Below are 24,245 nucleotides of genomic sequence, written 5' to 3' on the forward strand. Positions count from 1 at the left end.
GATATTTGTAAAACTTTTGAAATTTCAAAAAAAAAAATTCTTAAGCTTTAGTAGTTCAAGAATATAAAATTTCTAAAATTTAAAATTGACATGGTGAAATTTTAAAAAAATTTGAGATCTTGAAACTTAAAATTACTAAACTTATTTTTTTTAAACATTTGAAATTTTTTTTTTTCATTTTAAAATTGTTGAATCTTATATGATTTTTTTTAAATTTATAATTATTTGATATTTTCAAGCACATAGCATTTTAATAACGTTTAAATTTTTTTAACATAAAAAAAAGCAAAGCAATCCACTTTAACGACCCCCGGGTCTTTTGTGGTCTCTGTTGCAAGTTTCTGCTCATTTCTAGCCGTCCGAAGGTTATGTGTGGAGAGTCACCCAAAACCTCTTTTACGCAAATGGACCGACTTTTTACTTCCCCATACGATAGAAGGCCAGGAGGATAAGGCGGGAATCGAACCCGCGCCCCATAACAACATATAAATCTTTAAAAAAATATAAAAAATGTAAAAAAATAATATCCTATTTAAAAAAAAAATAGAAATGGATTGTTTAAATGAAATTTTAGATTTTGTTTTTATTTTTTAATCTTTAAAATAAATTGAAAACATATCGAGTCGAAATTTGTCAATGGTAGATCAACCTTTTAAAAAGCTAGAGCTCTTTTTAGAGGTACAATAAACCAATTGTCGTTTTCTTTTTTTGAATATCCTTGACTAAAAGCGGTTTCAAAAACACCCAAATGCCAAAAAATGGCTCTTTCCACCGGAGGTCGTGTACGTGTACTTTGTACACAGTTTGTAAGGGCACTTGTAAGAAATGCGAAAACACGCGACTTCCCGAAGAAAACTTCAGAAATTTGTCTAATCCAAGCAACCCAACTCAACTATCTCGAAATATCCCCAACCTGTCACCCACGATGGCTCCCAGCCGCTCGATCCGGCACCGCCCCGCGGACAAAATGGCCCAACTCCTCGCCCAAAGCCCCACCCGCAACGACCCAAGTTCCAACTACCAAGCCACCTTTCTGCCCTCCCCATCGGAAATCTACCTCTCCGCCCAGAAGGAACGTCCCACCATCGACTACAGCACCCAGGTCAAACCGCTGCTCGAGGTGGATCCGGGGAAACAATCTTTGCTGGACCGCCTTCGCACCAAGATTGACGCGACATGCCAGCGGAAGGGTCGGTTTCCGCCCACGGGTCAGCAGCGCGAACTTGGGACGGTTCGCGATTTGGGCGTGACGAGACGGCTGACGCACGGCGTTGTGACCAGCTTGGGGGAGGATATGAAGGCGTTGCTGTTTCCTGGGGAGGAGGAGGAGGTGGAGAAGGTCGTTGATGTCGAGTTGGAGAGGTTGAAGGGGAAGGTTCATGGGTCGTTGTCCAGAAGTGATCCGACTGGGGGACGGACGTTGAAGGCGTTGCGGTATGAGAGGTGTGATGGGGGGAAGTTGGAGGAGGCGGGTTTGAAGAAGGTGATGCGGAGGGTTCCGGAACGGAAGGAGAAGGCGCAGAGGAAGCCTTCAAATTTGATTGTTAACCAAGATATTGACGAGGAGTTTTTGAATGCTCAAGAAGCGTTGGGATATCTACGAGCTGTAAGAGCTAGATTAGTCAAGAGGAACAAATCCGCTGTGGATATTTGTAGGAAGCAAGTGGCTAAGTTAAGTGACTTGAATGCTGCAGTTGATTTGCTGAAAACGAACTCTGGAGTACCGATTCAAGCAGCGAAGCTGGAACCCCTCATCAGACTGTTGAACATTAGTACCGAGAATTTAGATCGCTTTTGGGACCTGTTTGATCACCAAGTCCAACTGTCAACCTTCAAAATTGGAAGTTTTATAAAACCATTCCAAGATCTTTGTCTCCCCGAAGAGTCATCCCGTCCCAAAGAAGACAAACACGACAATTATCAGGAATCCCTGCAACACCGGCTAAAGCTTCAAAAGTTCAAAGACTTCGACACGGCCGCCGACCTGATTGCCCCCAAGCCGGGAACGCCGTTTGGCCTGAGTCACGTGGACTACTTTATGCCGCGAACGAAGGAGGAAATCAAGACCATCTTCCGTAACTTTGACCTGTCGGAGCGCGCCTTCGAGGACGCTTGGCGGGTGGCCCGAGCGCGCGAAAGCTGCCCCATGAACAAGGTGTCGGCGGAGAACTTTAAGGACGTTCTGCACGAGAAGAACATTCGGCTGGTGGGGACATTTCTTTCGCAATAAACCGAACTAAAATTGTTTAACTTGTCTTACTTATTCAATATAAATAACTTAAATCTGCTATCGCCTATTTAATTTTTAATATTTTACTCATCTTTTCTTTATAATATTTCTTCAAACATAATATATTACACAACATTCTCTCTTGCCGTTTTAGTCTCCCACCTGATTTATCATATCGCTGATACGTGCATGTTTTTATTCCTTTTTGTTACACTTTCACGCAATCGTTCGTTTGCATGGCTCAATTTAAGGAAAAAAAGAAAGAAAAAAGTACGCTAAACTTTAATATGCTTCTTTTTTTCTCTACTGATTCTGGAAAAACACTACTGTTTGACTATTTTTTGTTTGTTGTTTGCTTTCTGATTTACTCTGTTGGTTGCTAGAATGAAACAGGCGGAACGCCATCTAGTTTTTCGAACACGCACTAAGCACACTCGCATGCAAGTTTGCATGAAAGACTGTAATTCTGATGATTTCAAAAAGCAGATGGCGTCCCGTTTTCGTGTGAAAATTTTCAAAAATGGCTGCGATGAGAAAGATGAAATTGCATTGTGAATGACGGGGGTATAAATTGCTGCGCGCTACCGAAATAAGCTACAAATTTGTCTGCTCTAAATAGTACTTGTACAACATCGCTTCGATGGTGGTTTCCGTTGCTTGTGTTTTTAGTATTTGTATTTTTTGTGTGTTTGTAAAGTTGGTTTATTTAACTGGTTTAGTCCCATATTTTTGGCAAATTTTAAATTTGTGTAGTAGCATTTAGCTCAAAATATTTGTTTGTTTTTTTTAGTTGATTTGTAAGATTGGCGCTAAGTTCCTTGTATAGTTTGTGTGTTTGTGTGGTGTGATTTTCTAATCTGAGTGATTAATAGCTCGTTGACGGAGAATGAAACGTTGGACATGCATTTATCATGTGAAATAGTTTCGCTAATTTTGTATGCAAGATTACACTTTGCATGAAACAGGGTGTGTGTGTTACGAGTAAATGCAGCTTAGCTTAAACTTTTTTTGTTGGTTTGATTCTATCATTGTTTTATACTTAATACAAATCTACCACTTTCAACAAACGTGACTATTTTCAACTGCCTCAACTTGAGCGAATCGTCGTCGCCGCGCCAACTCGCACTCGTTTCAGTCGGTACCACCTAGATTTAGCTTATGTAGTAAAAACCTCTTTTTTACTCTCAATTATGTGTGTGAGCAATAGTTTGCTTGCTGCCAAATAATCCCCACTTTTTTCTAAAACTGATTTGGTAAAATAATAAACTCCAACAAGCAGGGATTTCTCACTCGCGTCACCACGTGTACGGAATACTTCAACTAAGGCAACTCTATATTTTAACAATCGTGTCCGAAATACTTACCAACAAAAATATACACTCTCGTTTCGATTTATTCAGGTGTTAAATCTCAAAAGCGAACAAATAACCCGGGCAAATAACAGTTTCTTCTGCAAGTGTGCAATGTGAAACCCTAGATTTTGTTAAAAAAATAGTTTTCTAAATGTAAACCTCTTTAGAAAATATAAACTCGAAATTTAACGCGCACTTGAATTTAACACAATTCAAATCAAACCACCCACCATGACTTCCTGTTTGATTTGTTCGCTCTCTCGTTTCTGGTAAAATATCCATAATTTCTATTTAAAAAAAAAGAAGAAACAACGAAACCTCGAAATTGCTCGCTATCTTACATGCAACCATGCCCACCGCTTATGTCGCAATCGTTTCGACGTAATTCGCCGGGTACAGACCGACGCGGCCGTCCTTTCGGCCCTTGCACCAGCCCTGCTCGTCCTCGTCCTCCAGCTTCTCGAAGACTTCACCTGTGAATGGGAAATGTTAAAAGTGGGGTTGAGTTTCAAGTTCAAATTACAAAGCATGATTTTGATCATTTTAAAAACAAAAAATCAAATAAAATAAAAAATATTAACAATGTGGAAACAAATATTCATTTATTAAAAACCAAAAAAAATAAATAGACAGAACATTGAACCTATACTCAAAAGCTGTAAATAAATTTAAAAAAAAAACTTTAAAATAAAAATACTCAAAATTTTATTTAAATGATCCAGATAGGAAACATTTCTAAACTAAACCCCGATTGTTTGACAAAAACTGTTGGCAAACGAACGGGATCACTTTTAAGTTTGACACCCTTTTACACAGAGCTCACACTTACCAACAAACGTTTGGTTTGTTAGTATGTGTGAGTCCCGTTTAAAAAGTGACAATTCATCGCTTTTTAGTTTGAATTTGTCAAACCAGCGGAGTACAACCTTAAAAAGTGTCAAACGAAAAAGTGACCAACCACAGAGGGTTGAGTGTATAAACAAATTTTCTAGTTAAGCTTTTTGAGTGTTTTTGAAAGCGTTAGGCATATTCAAAAACACCCAAAAAGCAAAAAATATAATTAATATAATTCTGTTTTTGGACCCACAAAAACAACTAGATTTAAAGTAGCCAACAAATAGTTCAAGCAAACACAAATAAATATGAATCAGAAAAAATATAAAAAAATAAACAAGTACAAACATAAAAATTACCAAAAAATCTTACGGAAAATGCAAAAAAACTTAAAATTTACTGTGGGCAAGAAGAGAAACACAATATCCCAATAATAAAAATTCAAGCTAATAAATAAAAATTTAGAATATTTATAAAATTATTTTTTTGTCTCCAATTTTCTTTATTTTGTACTGATTATTTCCTTTATTATACTACTGGATCAACAAGAATCCAACAAAACGAGAGAGTAAAGCAGGTATTAGACTATGACAAACAAACAAATAAACTTGCACTTCTTGACAGTTTGCCTGCTTTGTTTGTTTTAATGCATGTCTATTGTTTTTTGAAAAGGTCCTATAAGCTATTGTCTTTTAAATGTTTATAAGACATAAAAAAAAACTCTAGATTTGTTTTCTAAAACGTCAGTCACAAGTTTGCTGGTTTAGCAAACCGTCAAACACGAAAAAGTGCGAGTTTGTTTGCCATAGAGCAATTCCATGCCAAATAGGGAATCGGTTGTACCCGACCCTCTCCGATTTCAATGAAACTTTGTAGACATGTTATCCTTCGCTTATATAAGCCATTTTTGTGTATATGGAGCCAGTTCCACTTGATAATGACATTTGAGAAGGGCGTAAGTGTTTTAAATATTTTTGTAATTCGGAATTTAAATATTTCTGTATTTCGAAGCCGTTGCATCGTATCAAAAAGTGGTCAAAGAAAAACTTGTAGGAAATTTGACGGGCTTTTCGATAAAAATACACTGAAAGAAAAAAACACCCAACCTTTATGATTTTTTTTTAATTTTTAAGTTTAAAAGTCAAATTTGAGGGGGAGCCCACGATTTTTTTAGTTCAAATTTTTTGTGAAGATAGCCTAAGATGTTACAAAAAGACTCACGAAAAATGCAGGATGGAGCAACAAAAACCATTTACTGAAACTGTTTTTTTGAAAAGTGAACGTCTAAACGTCAAAATTTTCAAAAACCGAATATGGGAATCGATTCTCCAGACAATTTTACATAAAAGTCTCCATATTGACCATTGTCCTAAGTCCAAGCCTTGTGAAGTTACAGCGGTTTTAAAAATAAAAATGTTGAAAAAATAGGTTTTTTGATGGTTTTTGGCAATTTCTATATGACAGACTTGATTTTTCAGTCTCGTAAATATTTTTATCGGAAAGCTCGTCCAATTTCCCATAAGTTTGTCTTGATGTAAGCTAATTTACTATCCAGGTTACTATACTACACTGAAAAAATATGATGTTTTCAGTTATGAGCAATGTAATTAGCTTATACAGTCGACTCTCTGGTTGTCAATATCCAAGGGACCGTCGAGGAAGAGAATCATCAGTTTACAGAACGATGCAAAATGAAGACTCGATTGAAAATATGTTTTTCTTGGTACACAGCTATGGGAGAGAATCATGGCAACTTCCAGCAAACAAAAACAAACTAATGTCAAACACCCTTCAAAGCTTCGTTTCGCAAAGAAAAATGTCTATGCAAGCCATGAGATAGTGACAATATTGACAACCGGAAGAGATTTTTAAAGCAAACAGAATCCAAGGGACCGTCGAGAAATAGATCCTTCAAGCAAGAGAAAATATCGAGGAATAAAGCCAATCGAAGTATGCAGTTTGAAGGGACTGAAGAATTCATCGATAGATGGAGCAATATTGATATCGAGAAGATCGACAGCCAGAGAGTCGACTGTATCTGTAAGCTCATACATCCAATTTAAATGTGGTCAAAGACAAACTTATGGGAAATTGGACGAGCTTTCCGGTAAAAATATTTACGAGACTGAAAAATCAAGTCTGTCATATAGAAATTGCCAAAAACCATCAAAAAACCTATTTTTTCAACATTTTTATTTTTAAAGCCGCTGTATTTTCCCAAGATTTGGACGTAGGACAATGGTCAATATGGAGATTTTTATTCCCGTATTCGGTTTTTGAAAATTTCGACGTTTAGACCATTTTTCAAAAAAACAGTTTTATTAAATGATTTTTGTATTTTTTTAGGTGAGTTGCTCCATCCTGCATTTTTCGTGAGTCTTTTTGTAACATCTTAGGCTATCTTCACAAAAATTTAGAACGAAAAAAAATCCTGGGCTCCCCCTTCAAATTTGACTTTTAAACTTAAAAATCAAAAAATCTCATAAAAGTTGAGTGTTTTTTTCTTTCAGTGTATTTTTATCGAAAAGCCCGTCAAATTTCCTACAAGTTTGTCTTTGACCACTTTTTGATACGATGCAACGGCTTCGAGATACAGCAATATTTAAATTCCGAATTACAAAAATATTTAAAACACTTACGCCCTTCTAAAATGTCAATATCGAGTGTAACTGGCTCCATATACACAAAAATGGCTTATATAAGCGTAGGATAACATGTCTACAAAGTTTCATTGAAATCGGAGAGGGTCGAGAAAAAAGTACCTGACAAATTCCTGTTTTGGGCTGGAATTGCTCCATAGGCTAATACCTGCTTAACTGTCATGCTAACTATCATGTTTCGAGGCAAGTATACAGTTTCGAGGCAGGGTGCCAGGTTGTCAAATATATCTGAAGATCACAGATTTTCCAAGTTAGTCCGAAGATTTACCGGAGCCCTGGTTCGAAACGTCATACAGGATTAGCGGTGACGTTTTGAAATTTTGACAGTTTGGAGTGAATGAATTACCCCATTATCGGTTTCCCGCACGGATAAAGTGGAAATTTTTTTGCACAATACTGAAGTTTGCTAAAGATAAACTAATTTTAATTTTATGCTGATTTTCATAATTTAAGCAAAAGTTCACATTAAAAAATGATGGTAAATTAATATTAAATTTGGAGCACGATGATTTGACGCATACTCATGCTTAAAAAGGCGTAAAATGCGAAAATAATTTTAAAAAAAAAATATTTTTTTTCCAACTTAAATTTTCGTTTTCCATTTCCAGACGTTAAAATCAAAACGCAATAATGGAAGTTTTTTTTTTGTCGGGACCCGTAGTGTAGGGATAAGCGTGGTTGCCTCCGACTCAGTCGGCCTTGGTTCGATCCCAGAAGGTCCCGGTGACATTTTTCAAAACGAGAATTGTCTGATCACGCCTTCCGTCGGACGGGGTAGTAAATGTTCGCCCCGGTCGTTAGCTCAGTCCAGGTGTAGGAGTCGTCTCCCTGGGTCCTGTCTCGGTGGAGTCGCTGGTAGGCAGTTGGACTAACAATCCAAAGGTCGTCAATTCGAATCCCGAGGTGGATGGAAGCTTGAGTGTAAAAAGAGGTTTGCAATTGCCTCAACAATCAAGCCTTCGGACACCTAGTTTCGAGTAGGAATCTTGCTATCGAGAACGCCAAGGCAATGCTGTAGAGCGAACAAATTTGTTTTTGCAATTATTGCAGATTTCAGAGATTTTTAGACAATCGTGCAATTTGTGGAAAGCTCTCCAACAAAGTGCACACCTCAAACTACAGCAGAAAAAAACTATCCAAGACACATACCCTAGTTTGAAACTGTTATAAAGTGGTCGAAAGCAACAAAGTTCAGTCGAGACACGCACCACTCTAGGCGAGAGGGGGGAAGAAGGGGTAGGATTTCAAGTGTGCAAATATTTGGTGTGCAGTTCTCGAGTTTTTTTTGAAAAGGTCCTATAAACAAAATTTCCAATTTTTGCTTTTTGGGTGTTTTTAGAACCGCCTTGAGTCAGGGGTATTCAAAAACACCCAAAAAGCAAAAAGTAAAAATTTTGTTTATAGGACCTTTTCAAAAAAAACTCGAGAGTTATGATTTGCAAGGGTGGAGAATTTGGTGCAAAGTGTGCAATAATTAATTTTCCATTAAACATCTCTGGAGTTTTTTTTTTCTTGAAAAGGTCCAGTAAACCAAATTTTCAGTTTTTGCATTTTGGGTGTTTTTGAAACCGCCTTGAGTCAGGGGTATTAAAAAACACCCAAAAAGCAAAAACTGGAAATTTGGTTTATTGGACCTTTTCAAAAAAAAAAAAAACTCCGGATCTCATGTTCATAAACAAACGACGCCATCATGCCAATGTTGTTCAGTAGCGCATTTCAGGGCTCAAATCCCGATCGGTACCCCTTGAAATTTGGAACCACGAATTTGAAGTTTGAATATAAATAAAAATGAAAATTAATCATTTATCTTTGGTCGGCGATTGTCTACGCTTCATAAAAAAACGATTTTTTTAGTGTGGCCAGACACACTATGTTACGTGTACCGAAGAGATGATTCTTTGAAATCAACTCATTTGATATTTTCTGACTTTTTAAACTCTTACTCACCCATTTTAAACGTCAGCTCATCGTTCTCGGCACCTTCGTAGTCGTACAGGGCCTTCACCGGCACACCCGGCTCGCCATTATCCACCAGGATGTTATCGTTGCCGTCCCCTTCGTCCCACTCTTCCTCCTCGTCGAACGGATTCTCACCGGCTTTGCCGTTTCCGTTGGTACCGTTGCTAGAAGTAATTTATAACGATTAAAATTCAATTACTTTTTGAGATCTTCCCAAAAACTCACGTCACAACGGTTCCCGCGGCCGCGGCCGCCGCCGCTGCTGCCGTGACGCGTGCCGGCGAGGTTCGCGTGGGCGTCACCACGTCGCTGTTCTTCAACGAGGCGTTCTCCGACTTCGGCGATTCCTGGCTCGGCGTGGTGGCCCGGGCCGAACTGTTGTTGCTGTTGCTGGTGGCGTTGTTTCCGGTCGAGTTGCTAATGCTGAGCGTGGCCGAGGTGCGGTTTATGCTGTTCTTGTTGTTGTTGCTGGCCGGCGGGGGATACTCCTGGGGGGCGCGCACAAATGGGTTTAGTGTTAGTTGGGATTTGGTTGAAAGTGTGTGGCGCGTGGTGCCTACTTTTGCTAATTGTTCTACAGCTAATCAACTGCTAAGCAGCGTTACGAACAACACTACAAACGGACTAAGAACTATTTGAGAAAGCATGCAACAAGTCTAAACTGCGATTTATTTTAAAAATAGAACAGCTGAGTCTACGCTATAGTATGGGATTCCTACCGGAAATAGAACCACAAACCTACTGAATTCTACCAGTTTCAAGTTCCTTAATCGAAAATAATAGTACAAATCAGAAAAAAAAGTATGTGCAAGTCTGTCCGGAAATACGTAGATCTACGTTCAAAGTATGTGCAACAAGTGTGTGCGTATAACGAAACTCTAGTTTAAAATTAATCAAAACAATTTGGTGAGGGAAACGATAAAAAAAAAACAAAGTAAAAACAAATCAAAAACTCAAATTACATGCAAATCTTCGGCAACGGGTCGCTGATGTATGAGCGTGATCGGCGCGGTGGGTAAAGCTTCTTTCGTCTTGATTCCCTTGGCAATGTCGCGGAATTCTTCGGTGTACTCCTGCAAGAACATATACATAGGATTTGCGGAATGGTTTGTTGGTGTGTATTTTGTTGTCGTATACGATTTTGGAGTGTTGCTGTTGTTGTTTCTTGGTCGGTGTGTTTCGATTAAAGAGTTCAGTTAAATTGGAGCTGGAGGGACACCTTCCGTTAGTAAGCTCGGAGCTTGAGGGTTAAATGGGTCTGTGGGAGAAAAGCTTTCTTTTTTTTAGACATTTGGCTGTTTTGTAAGTGTTTGAGGTTGTTACGGATTATATGAATCGTCATTTTCAAAGGGTTTGTTTTCAATAAACTTCTAAGCTATAATCGAATTTCCATATGAATTCGACTTTTTTTGATTTCTTAAGTTTATGTATCTAAAACACATAAAATTTAGTACCTTGTTCAAAAAATCATTTAAAAAACAAGTCTGAGGATTACAACTAAGACTATTTTGCTCGCTTGTAACTTGAATATATATATTTTTTCAATCAATTCTAAAGATTTTTTTTTCAATACATGAGAAAATTTCTAGGAAAGTTTCGCATATGTTGCATTATTTGATCAATCAAATATTTATAAGTAATTCTTTTTTAATTATGTTTTTTTTTTTCGAATAAAACTTTATTTAACCCTAAGTTTAAAAAAAAGCCATTCCGTGTCATTATTTTTCCACACAAAGCTCCATGGTAATACAAAATGATGATAAATCAAATATGCAATTTAAATTACCCATTTATTTTATAAAGTAAACAATTTTCAAGTTACAGTCCAGACTCGATTATCCAAAGGCCTTTGCAAAATTTCACTTCGGATAATCGAATCACAATTTTTATTTTTTCGATGTCTTATTTTTGATTGTCGAGCTTAAGTGTGACCCCTCAACTATTCGAAAGTAATTTAGACTTTTAAAATCCAAGATGGCGGCCAAAATGGCGGTGATAAAATATTGGAAAATGCATTTTTTTTATTTAATAGGCAATCAACCACTTTAATTTGACTAAAATCGGTTTGCAGAACTCAAATTTTATGTTGAAAGCAACATTTTTTTTTTTAATCATGATTCGATTATCCGAAGTCCCATACAAACCTTCGGATAATCGAAATTTCAGGTAATGAAGGCTTCGGATAATCGAGTCTGACTGTATATAAGCATATTAATGTGAAGTTTTTCAAAAAAGTTTAGTTGTTTAGCCATTCAAAAATATTTTACAATTTTTTAATAATTAAAAATATTTTGCATTGCCCTGCATAAAACATTTTCGAAAAGCTGAGAAAATTTGCAAAATTTTAAATAATGTTAATTGAAAAAAGCAGAAAATTTCGCAATAGTTTCATTATTTATCATTAAAAATCGAATTAGTAGTTTATGCAACAAGTTGCAAAAAGGGGATTTTTTCAGCACGAGTCGTACATTTATCCAACGAGGTTCACCGAGTTGGATAAATACGAAGAGTGCTGAAAAATCAAGTTTTGCAACGAGTTCCATACAACATTTTTTGCAATTCCGAAAAACACCCTTTGAGTGAAATGATAAGTCAAATGTTCATGTATTTTGTCAATAAATCGATTAAACCAAAAAATGTTGAAAAGTGTTACTTTTCGAAATAAGTGCTGAAAAGTTCAATTACACTGAGAAAAAAAAATATTTTTAAACTATGAATAATTAGTTTAATCATTATCAGTTTTATCGATACAATTTTTGGCAGCTTTCCATACAAAAATGGTACGTAAATATTCGAGAATCTGTATCTTTTGGAGACATTTTCTGATCGATTTGATGCCTTCGGCAAAGTTATAGATATTAATTAGGACTTAAAAAAATAGGTTCACTGAAAAAATGCCAAGTTTAATTAAACTTTTTTCACAAATATTTTTGAAATTTTTTGATGTTTTTTTTTTGGTGCAAAACCCAAAAATAGTTGATTATTAGGCTCTTTTGAAATGTTAGTCTTGATTCAAAAGCTATGAAATTATTTTTTTTCACGTGGATTATAAAAAAAGCATTGAAAATTATACAATTAGAGTTGCTGAGATATTGGCATTAGTAAATTGGGGGCTATTAGGACAAGACTTTGAAAACTTCAATTTTCTTGTTTGTTTTTCTTTTATCTTTGTTTCTCAGCAAAAAGGTTGAAGTTGTTTTTTTTTTTGAAGAAATTTAAGGCGATTTTCTGCCCTGGAGATGGAGCCACACGTTGCCGTCGTTTCAGGGCTATTTGCCAAGATGGTTTCCGATGTTGATATATATCACACATTTATTTTATATTTATATACTTGTGTTGATAGAAATCACAACTTTTATACTATGTAAAATTGCAAGATATTGATTTTTTTTTATTTGCATCTCAATATTCTTGTTTGTAAAATCTGGTAGGAACAGGTTTAAATCTTTTTGATGCATCGTTAGCTTAGGTAGAAATTCATAAAGCAAAGCAACGCTTACGCACAACAGTAAAAGAGGCCTCCTCTATGCATTGTCTTTTTTTTTTTTTTTTTTTTTTTGAAGTGGGTGTTAGGTTAGGATTTGGTATTTTGATAAATGAGTTTTTTTGCAAGGCACTCAGAAAGGTAGTTTTTTTTTTGTAACTTTAGGTTGTTTAATAGTTCCAGACTCCATCTATGCGTAAGCGAGTTAAGTAATGCTATCAGAATCTTTGATTTCAATTTATGTGGTCTAATAACCATTCAGAATTGTCAAAAAACCCATAGAGTCTCGATCAATCAATAATGTAATAGTATCGGACAAAATTCGTTAATCTGTTGAACTAACGGTTTTCGGATTATGGTTGTATTGACCATTGTTGCGAATCGAGGATCTACTGGAGTTTTGACAATCAAATGAAGCCTTACATTTCAAAGGGACACATGGGTTTTGTGAACAGGAGTGTATCTCTTTCACTCAAATGACAGTTTACATAAAGTATGATATAGATACACTCTTGTTTGCAGAGCTTCTGTACCCTAATGAAATGGAAGGCACGAAATAGTCTTCTTAACGAAGAGTGTTCAACTTGTAAAGTATGAACTGTTAATTTATGTTTATTGGTTTTGGAAGCGGCAAACCAGATTTAAAAACAAGGTAAAGGAATGTTTGGCTTTGAAATTAAAATTTCGGGGATTTGAGATTCAAGTTACTTTCAGATAGTTTAGTTTAGGTTGTTGATTCAAGTTAGTTTTCCGTAAATGATTATTCCCTAGACAAGTTAGTTTTCATCATTCGATTTCCAGTATTTTATTTAAATTTCCTTTAAATTTGAGGTTTCCTGTGTATAAATCTCCGATTAGTTACATTTTCTTATTTAATTAACTAACAATTTAATTTCTTCCGGGCCTTTTTACTTTGAATCATAACTTCAGATTTCCTTTATTCAGTGTTAAACTGCTCAAGTCATCCAAGTTCTTACTACTCACACCTACACTAATTTTCTTTCACCTTCCCCCTCCCGATCCCCTATATCTTCCGGTGGTGTATGCAATACTAGTTCGGCCACTACCCTTTTTTCCACAAGAAACCGGACTTGGACTGACTTGAGGCCGCGTCCCACACCTTGCTCCGTAAAACGAAAACGAAGAAATTTAAGGCGATTTTCTGAACTATTTTAAAAAAATCAGAAATTGGCCACTGTTACAATTGAAACAACAATTTGAAAACTGTTCATTTTACCTTAAATCAAACTTTAGTTGTCAATATCTAAAAAAAAAAAGAAGTTTTAGATTGAACATTCGTTTTGACATTAAAAACTGCAGTTTGGTTGGATTCCTATTTTTCCGAACAAAAAACACAGTTATTTAAAAAAATGATAACTCGACGAAATTTTTTTGGTCGCACTTCACTTAGTTCCAAAATTGCGTGACTTTTGTCCTCTACAACATGCAAAAAAATTCAAAATAATAAAACATACGTATTTTGAGAAACTGTTTATTTATAAAAAAAAACAAGCTCTTCCCGGCAAACTTCGTCCTGCCCTTTTTTGGTTTCCTGACGTTTCTTGCTAATTCAGCCTCCTGAGATCAAAATTTTATTTTACGCATCTTTTCCCATACAATTTGCCGCCGCTCCGGAATCGGTTCCAGCACAGAGTGGTTCCAGAGTGGCCAAAGAGTCAATTAGTTAGCGTATAAACCTTCCTTGGACTTTTACGAACCCAACGCAACAAAAAGCACCTCGATCCGACGCTCCATATTGAACTGATTCGCGTTCGAACAAAACCGTCGAAATTTTTTATATATATATATAAGAAAAGGTAATTTTAAAATCAGCAAAGAACATTTTTGTGTTCCTTTTTTTGTATCTTTTTCATCAATACCTACAACTTTGCCAAAGCCACCAAATCGTACAGGAAATTATTTCAAAAGATCCTTTATCCATTCGAATATTTGAGCAACATTTTTGTATGGATTTTTCCGGAATTTGAAGATGATTTTACGAATGAAAAATATTTTGAAAGTTTAGTATCTAAACAACGGTCAACGGGAAACATGACATGTGTTCTTAGCTTCCGTAACAACCTTTAAATTTTGTATGATTGTTAAATAATGATAAAACACAATCAAACTCATGACGAATAACGTAAACATTTTCATTGCCACTTTCCATGCAAGGAAACATCAAAACAGAAATGCCATTTCACGAAAAAAGTTTAGAACGGGTCAACAGCATAAAAAAGAACGTTAGAAAGGCGCGCTCGTTAGAGGTTTATTTAAATGGTCAGAAAGGCATGCTAAGAAAAGCGCAATGAAGCACAAATTGGACCAACTCCGCAAAACTTACCACGAACGTGGGCCAACTCATACCCATGTTGACGCCGTGGTTGTTCGACCACCACTTGAGGTCCTTCTGGTGGTCGGCGTTGTTGACCGTGTGGTGGAACTCCTTGTAGATCTGGGGCAGGCTCGGATCCTCCGAAATGTTCATACACTTGTGTATCGAGAAGAGCACGTTCTTGAAGAAGCGCAACCTCGTCTCCTCCATCTCTTGGCACTTGATAAACACCGAGGTCATGTCCTCGATGTAGATTGGGTTGTATTTGTTGATCTCCTGGAGGGCGGCGTCGTACCGGTCCCGGCACTTGCTCACCTCGTCCTTGGTACGCATCGTGCGGTCCTGCATCTTCTTGAGCTGGAAGGAGGGTGGAGCTTGTGATTGATGTCCGCGAAAACATCGACTTCACGCAGAATCTCACCTGGTCATTGGACAGCGATGAATCGCTGGACGCGTTCCGTTCCTGGTTGGCGGCGGATCGTTCCGTTTTGCACGCGGCGTGGTAGTCGGCTTTGCACTTTTCCACCTTGGCCAGGTGCTTCGCCCATGGTTTCTGCGCCTTCTTGAACTGGTCCTCCATCTCTTTGCGTTCCTTGATTTGAATCATCGTCTGGAGGGGGAGAGAAACGAAATTTAATTAGTCCTCGACTCCGATTGAGACTTCACGAAACACTCACCTTGTGGTAGTTATCCTTCTGCCAGCCCTTGATCTGGTGCATCACGTCGGTGCAGAGGTTTTCCTTGATTTTCAGGTGCACGTCCGACAATCGGTCCGCCTCGGTCAGGATTCCCTTCCAGGCGGCTTCCGTGGTGCCGTACTCGGGTCCTGCGTTGAAGAACAAACAAGTCGATAAAGTTAGCAACTTTTAATTGAAAGCCTAATTGGGGGGAGCTAATGAACGCCGTCGTCATCTTCGTATTTCAGCACAGAGAAAGCAAAACTGTCGTTATCAGAGTTGATTGGATTTCAGTTCGTGTTTCAATTTTATCCAGCAAATAAATATCAATTTGTCCGGAGGAACGACAAAAAAAAACCATCCACACTTTTACACATCGTTTGAAACCAATTTGTCCCACTCTCTCGGTCGGTCGGTTGGCGAAGCCAAGTATCATTTATTACCGGCCCATAATTCATTACTGTCCGGAGAAGTGCACTTGAAATCATCATCTATAGCCACAAACTGACCTATTTGTTTTCGAACGATTCATGTGTGCTGTGTGCTCTTCAAATCTGATGTAAACCACCCGCACTTGCCATCTATAGCTATACCACAATATCAGATGTCCGAGTTGTGGATGGGAAGTGATAAATTATGATCGTGGTGGACGGCCAAACCTGGCACGAGCGAATCGGGAGTGATGGCCACATTTGGTTTAGGTAAAAATAATAATAAACCAAGAGGTTTTCAAAAGGCTAAATTGTTAAACTGCCGATTGAAAAACATTTTGAAAGCTGAAAAAATACGTCGTGTTTTTTTTTCAAACAGTTATTTTTATTTGGTCCTTTTCGGTACTGGGACATGGTTAGGACCGAGTCGGCTTTTGTAAATACATTGTTCTTAAAGCTAAGAGTAAAATACGTCGTGTTTATAAAATGGTACATGTCCAGTGTTGACAATCCGACGACTATGATTAAATTAGCGATTAATCACTGCCTGTAACATGTCACTATAAAATAATGAAGTAATCCTTGATCCTAACCCCTTGATCCTTGATTGTTCTCGAAGTATTGAATCAGCCCAATTTTTGAAATATTGAAGAAAAATGTACAACTAAATTCATAAGCAACGTTTCACTTTTTTTAAATAAGTTCAAAAGTTTCCCCTTTTAGAAATTAAAAGTAAAAAAAAAAACTTAAAGAAAACAACGTAAGTTTGTTTTTTCCTGTATCCCAAATGTAACCTTTGCAATCATTACTTAAACAAAAAGTTTAGAAAAATGTAACTTAAAAAAAGTTTCACTTTAAAGATATGAGTATACAAATCGAGCAAAATCGAGTTAACTCTTAGTTACTTGACTCGATTTTTCTCATTGGTTTATGGATTTTTTTCTACTTTTTGATTTAAAATTCATCTAAAAATAAAGTTTATATTTTACTATACATTATCGCTTTTGAAAAATCATAATTTTCTTTCTCTAAATTGGCAACAATGCCAAAAATTTATTTGATTGGCAACACTGCAACATTATTTTTTCCATGTTATAAATAACTCATCCACTTATTTTTTTTCAATAGTTTATTTGCTTAGTTAAACTTTTAATCGTATTTTTTATTTATCAACTATGCTGAAGACACCAAATCGATTAGAAAATCCGTTCTCAAGATATCAATTTTGGAATATTTTGATATTAATGTTTTTTTTTTATGGACAGCTGCTCAAATTTTATGTAGAGTTGACAAACTTATCATCTTAAAACTTGCTTATTCTTGGTAGAATTTTTCATTGTTGAATAAATAAATGCTATTAATTTTATTAACATGATTTTTCTCTCTAATTTATTTTCCTGTAACCTTTTCGCTTGTATGCTATCTTTTCACACGTCTTCTGTAATGACATTTGACTTGTCGCAAAAGCGACAATGTTTAGATATATGGAAAGCATTTTTTATTACGATGCCTTTGTTGTAATTGTTTTCATTTTTTTCCAAAGATTAATATCCAATTTAAGAAATATAAAAAATATGAGCAGTGCTCATGCAACATCAAATTTTATTAATTGAAATTGACATGACGTTATATACAATCCAAACTCGATTATCTGAAGGCCTCGGAAAAATTTCACTTCGAATAATCAAATCTTCGAATATTCGAATCACGAATATATCTTTTTTATATTTTTTTTTTTAAAATGAAGTAGAATTTTAAAATCCAAGATGGCGACGATAAAAGATTAAAAAATGCATTTTTAAATTTAAAATGCAATCAAACATTAAAATTTGACAAAAATAAGGTCGCAGAACTCGAATTAGATGTTAAAAGTAAGAAAATAAAAAAAAAACATTTAAACATTTTTTTTTGGTCATGATTCGATTATTCGGAGTCCCATACAAACCTTCGGATAGTCGAAATTTTGGATAATCGAGTCTGGACAGTTTTATATTCTCGACTTCACTCAAAGATAATTTGAAACTTTCCAGGCAAAAGGTAACTTGTTGATATAACCAGAAGTATAAAATGGTAGTTGGGAAGGCTAGCAAATGTTTTGTATGTACTTCAAATTTTGTGAAAAAGTCACCTGAAACCTGAGAATTTGTAAAATAATTACAGCTGTCGAAATGCTTAACCACTAGGGTGTCAATAAAAAAATGACATCAGGGATAGCCCCTGACTCGATTCCGTAGGCAAAAGTAAGTAAATGTGCCAAATTTCAGCCAAATTGGTTAAGGTTAAAGGGTTGCTATAGATCATTAAAGTTGGTGACAAAAAAATCTTTTCATACAAAAGCGTCTCCATTCAATCGCTAATAACTCGTCAGGGTTAACTCGGATCGTTTTGCAGTCTTCGACAAAGTTTTTTGTCATTCAACATTAGAATCTCACACTTGACAATCATCCGACCCATTTAACGCCACCTTTTGGTGAAACATAGAAATTTTTATTTTCCCCCATACATTTTTTTGCGAATTTTTCCACGCAAACTTCAACGGTCAACAGCGACCCTTAAACCATAACCGATTTGGCTCAAAATTGACACAGTTACTTATTTTTACCTAAAGAATCAAACCAGGGGGTCTCTTCAGATTTTCCAAAATTTTCATTTTTTCTAGTCACCCTATTAACCACCCTTTTCTCTTGTTGGTCCAGATAAGATGCTCCACAAAAGGTTATTTTTTTCATAAGGCACAAAATACATGCTAAAAAGATCTTTCTTAGTAAGCCCGAAATTAGCGGGAGCAAAATTTAGTAACATTCAATCAGCTTAGTATCACCGGTAACCCAATAGGTTCAATTGACGTAATACAACAATTCAGAGAGGTCAGCCGTCTCATCATGCAAAAATTATCCACCGATTGTCCTCGTGCTCATCATCTTCTTGATCTCGGGGGGCTGCCGCCTGATGCAGTTGGTTGCGTGATTGCGATTGCAAAGTGGTTAAAAATATTTGAGGACGTTCCCTGGTGGAGGAGAAGGAGCACGTGCTTCGGATGAGGTCATCGTTAGATAATTTAATTCCAATGGCGCGCTGCAGCGCTGCTGGAGGATGATTTCACTCGCAAATTGCGCTGATGGATTCGCCGATTGCGCTTCGAAATGGTTTTTTGAATTCTAAATCTCGAAGGATTTTTCCCCAAATTATTCCAAGATTATCCCAACACAATCTCACACGCAAACGTTCATCAGAGCATACCCTGGAAGATTCACTTAGCATTAACCTCCATTTGAACCACCTGTTGTTAACAGCAGCAAGTGGCAGGCCCATCAACGGCCTGGAGGAGGTCGCGCGGGGGATCATCATTCAGAACACCGGAACACGTCAGCGTCGGCGGCGCTTATTAGTCTTGTTCAGACGTCGACGCTCACGACGCAGGGATGATAAATATTCAGCCGCACACATCCACTTATAAATAGCGCACTCGCAATTTGTTGCCGGCTCTGCTGCTGCTGATGCTTCAGGCTTGTGGAAGTTGGTATGAGTTTGTTGTATCCGAGTGCGGGTGTGTTTGCAGTCATTGCAGTGGTTCAGAATAATTTCAAAATGTGCAAAATGGGTTTGTAGCCCTCCATTAGCCAAATAGGGTTTTTTTCAATTTAACTAAATACACATAACTTCTACTATTTTTGTTTTATGAGAACTTGGATGTATGATCCTTTATTTGAAAAAAAAAATGAGGATATCCCACGCAAAAGCTCATGAGAGCCAAGAGAGAGATTGACTTAATGTTTTCGAAATGTGAAATTCAATACATTAAAATCGTTTAAAACTTTTTGAGACGTCAGCACATTTTTTAGAGTATGTCGTAGGCCATAATCTCATCTTTTTGTTTATAATTTCTTTTCAAAAATGGACAAAAATAAAAAAAAGACAATTTTGATGAATAATTTAACCTTAAATAGCATAACTCCAACATTTAACAAGAGTAGTTTTCGATTTAGAAATCAATTTTACATCAAAAAATGATCTTTTGAATTCTTTTATGCATTTTCAATACTTTCCAAAAACCCTATTTAAAAAAAAATCTTAACTTTACCAAAAACGAGAGGAGCTATTACACTAAGGCAAACAAACAAACTCGGACTTTTTGACAGTTTGTTAATTTGCCAGCTTTGTTTGTTTGACTGCATTTGTTTACAGAACCGTCAGCCTGCATACAGTTTGCCGCAAACAAGTTTGCGAGTTTGGCAAACTGTCAAGCACAAAAAGGCCTCTAAAGATGGCACTTTTTGTATACTAATTTATATCGAAAAAAAATCGAAAGGAGTAAAGTTTGTTAAAATGGAGTTACTGTGATAACAAAAATACATTGAAAATTGTTTTAAAGGGTGTAACTATTTTTGCCTTCCTCACTGAGGAAAGGCTATACAATTATTTAAAAAATGAACTTTTTAAATAAGCCTTTACGTATACATATTAACCGGGGTGACCACTCAGATCCCATTTTCAAATTTCTATTTTTTTTTTATTTCAGAAGCTGAAATATTGGGCATTTTTTACCTAAAGAATGGTTTCAAATAAAAAAAATGTTTATTCAAAAAAATCAATATTAACCATAGAACAAAATTTCTAATCAGTCTTTACAAAAAATAAAATAAAAAAAAACGACACGATTTTTATTTTGACCAAACATAAAGTTTTGGTAAATCGGTTTATACTAGAAATGAAAAGGGGAGCGAAGAATTAAAAATAACTGAATTATGAATTTTAAAACTTTTACAAAGAATTTGAAAATATCAGGAAATATCATGTTTTTATAAAGTTTCCTTTAATTTTTTGTATATTTGGATCAAAGTTAATTGAAGGGTGTCAGTTTTTTCATGTTTGTTTTATTTAAATAGAAAGATCTAGTTTAATAAAGTTTCACGTTGTACAACACATTTTAAGCGAAATGTATTGAAATGCAAGTTCTTTCAGCACAATTTTACCTCACATTTTTTTGTAATTACAATATTTCTTTTTCATAATTCAATACGTAAAAAGCTTTTTTCATTCAGAATGAAAAACGTTTGAATTTTATTTGTTATATATTTTTTTCAATAATGAAAATCGCGCTATATATAGTAATTTTCCCATACTTACACTTTTTTTAAAAGAATCAAACATTTGAAATATTTGAAATGAATAAAAAAAAACACCAAACTCGATTTTTTTTAAAGATATTTGAGCAGTTCCATTTATATTGGTTTTTCATTAGCTTTTCAAATGTTTAAAGTTAGATGTTAACTTTTTTTTGACAACCTAGTCAAAAATAAATAAAAATCATTTCATTCATGAAAAATATGAAAATATTTGTCAGATGCATGCCGTCAGATTCACGCACAACGTATTAGGATATTTTTTCTCAAACAGCCTTTTTCATTTTCAAAAGACCAAAATAGTGAAAAGAATTTTACATTTAAATTTAACTGAGAGAAAATAATTTGAAATCGCACAAAATATTTAAAAAAATTCAAGAGTTACAAAATATGTTTTAAACAAGCATGCTTAGGATTCTCGACTTTTTTGACATTAAATCACAAATTTCCGACTATTTCCCGATTTTTCGTGGTTTTTCTTCAATTTCCGACTTCCCGACTTGAGTGACCACCCTGTATTGACCCAGAATCAAATTCTGAGCAAATGTATGTGCGTGTGGATGGACGTAGAATTTTTTTTTCACTCACTTTTCTCGGAACTGGCTCGACCGATTTTGTCCGGATCTGTTTTGGTTGATACGAAAAAGGGTCATCCAGTTTTTTCGCGTAATCTTAACACGTAGCCACAAAATTGCTTAGCGTTTTTTTCGACTTGCTGTTTTTTTTTTTCATATGGGACATTTATGCGAACATAGGCAGTAAACTATTTTAAAGTAATTTCAAATTTTTACAACCAACATTCCGTCAAGAATTGTGTTGATATGGAATATAGAGAAAATACATTTGGGAACTTTGGTTGATCGAAACTTTGGATAATACTGTCTGGACTGTACATGTATTTTTAAAATTCAGAAGCAAAATTATCTGCTTAGACAGCTGAAAAAAAGCATCAGTTTAATAAATTTATTATTAATAAATTTCATGACAACTCAGCATCTTTCCCACCAACAAACCCATAAAATAAAGGAAAAATTAACAACGAACGTCCAGCGTGCAACTAATTGCCCAGGCAGTCAGGCAGGGCATCATTTGAGGGTTGGCTGGCGCACTTTTTTTTTCTGCAGTTTCTGTATGTGTATGAAGTTAATTCGTCATACTGCAGTCCGAACAGTAGCAGCGCAACGACCGTGACATTGACTAGGTCATATTTGTTGCAACGACTACGCCGATGACGATGGCCGGACGCAGCATTTTATTGTTTTTAAGGCGAGGGTGGTGTGTGTTTAAATCAGACGAAAGTTTGAAGAATACCAAAATTGGAACCACACCTTACCCAACCTGTTACATTTTTCATGACGACGACCTTTGACGAACGACTGGAAGTTTCTATCTAATAAACTAACCTTTTTCAATCAGTTCGCCCCATTTTTTCGACCAGGTCTTCAAGCTCTTGGCGTAGCCTTTTTCGATTTCTGCCCGTTCCTGTATCAGCGTTTGCAGGTCTGTGCACAATCTATGAACGTGAAGAGAAACAGAGGAAAACAAAAGTCAATCAAGATAAAAACGTTGACCGCCGATCGATCATCCGCTAAACATAGCATTAGAAGCAGTTTAGAGATAGGGCTCAAGTTAAAAAAATGAAAAAATGTTAAATATAAATCAAAATTAACAAAAAATAATCATACAAACAAGAACTAACCTGTAACCATCCTCTATCCGCTTGGTGGTCCGTTTGTAGTTGCCGGGCTCCCAGAAGGAATCGCTTCCCGCCTGCAGCAACTGGTCATCGCTGTGATGTGACATTTTCTGTTGTAACTGTGTTCTGACGACTTATGGCCAACAATTTGGACACGCCTCAAAAACCTCGAGGCTCTTTCGACGTTATTTTCACTTGTTTTCCTTTTTTCAACAGGATTTTTTCCTCTTCTACCAGCTAACTGTTGGTGGTAGGAATAATTACTCGGAGTTCACCCGGAAAAAAGAGGTCCCCGGGATACGGCGCGTCTGTATCCGCCTGCAGGCCTGCTAGCCCCGTTGAGGCCAGTAGGACAAATTGAGCTGGGTTTCACTCCAATGAGAAGGGTTCTGGAAGGAGAGAAAATGAAAAGAAAGAAAATCAGTTGATGGAAAACAAGCAAACGAAGCAAAAAAAAAAACAATCGTTAATCTGGAACTCGAAATAATAGCGTCGTAATGAACTGGGTTGCTGACATTGTAGATATGTCTTGTTGTTATTGGAAGCAAATTAAGCGCTTCAAGATGCTTCAAATGGCTTTCAATAGATTTTTATATTCTATTTAAGGTCGAATCACAAACACAAATAACTTTGTAAATCCAAAATTAACGATAAGCTTTCTTAGATTTGTAGAATTAAAATGGATAAAGACATGTTGAAAATAAATTTTATCCACAATACTGAACGCAAGACAGTAAGCAAGAGAGCAACTCTCGTTCTCTCAATTACTCCCGTTTGCTCTTACTTATGTTAACGAAGTTTAATTCTAGCTTATTGTATCGTTTAATTTTTTTTTATTTTCATCAAAATATGTTAACAAACTAATTTTAGCATACTCTTACTTCTATACTCTATACATTAGAATATCAAGTTAAGATCGATGAAAATAAAATGATTTACCAAAAATAAATGAATTTTTTTGAATATTTTCCAAGATCAAAGAAAATTTAATACAGTTCTCATTTTTGAACACAGATAATTGTACAATTTTAGACTTTTTTATCATTAGGTCCTATTATATAAACAAATGTAAATAATGAGTGTATCTCGCTTACTCCGATGGGCATTGACATAAGGTGTGAAAGGGATACACTCAATGTTTACATTTGTTTATAGAACCTTTTCAAAAAAGTCGAGAATAATTGCTGAGATAACAACCTTGCCTAAAGTTGAAATTGAGAAAAAACAGTTTTTCGAATTGTTTGACATTAGCATGTGTGTTTTAACTGACGAAATCTCGGCAAATGTCAGTTTCATTTTCTATGCTAAAAATTAAACCTTTGTAAAAAAATTTAATCTTTTGAAAAACACATTTTGAAAGTTTTGAGCTTTTCAAGAATTTGGACCTCCTTCAGCTTCAGAGAGAATTACTCTATTATTTTATATTATTTTAAAAAGTTCAAGAAATTTATTTTCCCTTTTGAA

General features: G+C 35.8%; 1 protein-coding gene across 2 annotated transcripts in view; it reads right to left on the reverse strand.

Annotated features, from left to right (window-relative positions):
* Positions 1-2,242: 2,242 nt before the first annotated feature.
* Positions 2,243-24,245, reverse strand: part of LOC120421176 (protein kinase C and casein kinase II substrate protein 3) — a 77,114-nt gene continuing 55,111 nt past the window's right edge. The window contains exons 4-12 of one of the 2 annotated variants that reach the window (XM_039584371.2): positions 22,785-23,170; positions 22,489-22,598; positions 15,532-15,680; positions 15,276-15,464; positions 14,864-15,211; positions 9,998-10,108; positions 9,261-9,523; positions 9,024-9,199; positions 2,243-4,055 (exon numbers count right to left, since the gene is read on the reverse strand). In XM_039584371.2, the coding sequence (XP_039440305.1) occupies positions 3,943-4,055; positions 9,024-9,199; positions 9,261-9,523; positions 9,998-10,108; positions 14,864-15,211; positions 15,276-15,464; positions 15,532-15,680; positions 22,489-22,598; positions 22,785-22,888 (1,563 nt within the window). In that variant the 5' untranslated portion in view covers positions 22,889-23,170 and the 3' untranslated portion in view covers positions 2,243-3,942. The remainder of the gene's footprint in view (positions 4,056-9,023; positions 9,200-9,260; positions 9,524-9,997; positions 10,109-14,863; positions 15,212-15,275; positions 15,465-15,531; positions 15,681-22,488; positions 22,599-22,784; positions 23,171-24,245) is intronic. The other variant, XM_039584372.2, reaches the window with a different exon arrangement.

The sequence above is a fragment of the Culex pipiens genome, chromosome 2 (assembly GCF_016801865.2).
Source record: "Culex pipiens pallens isolate TS chromosome 2, TS_CPP_V2, whole genome shotgun sequence".
NCBI lineage: Eukaryota > Metazoa > Arthropoda > Insecta > Diptera > Culicidae > Culex > Culex pipiens.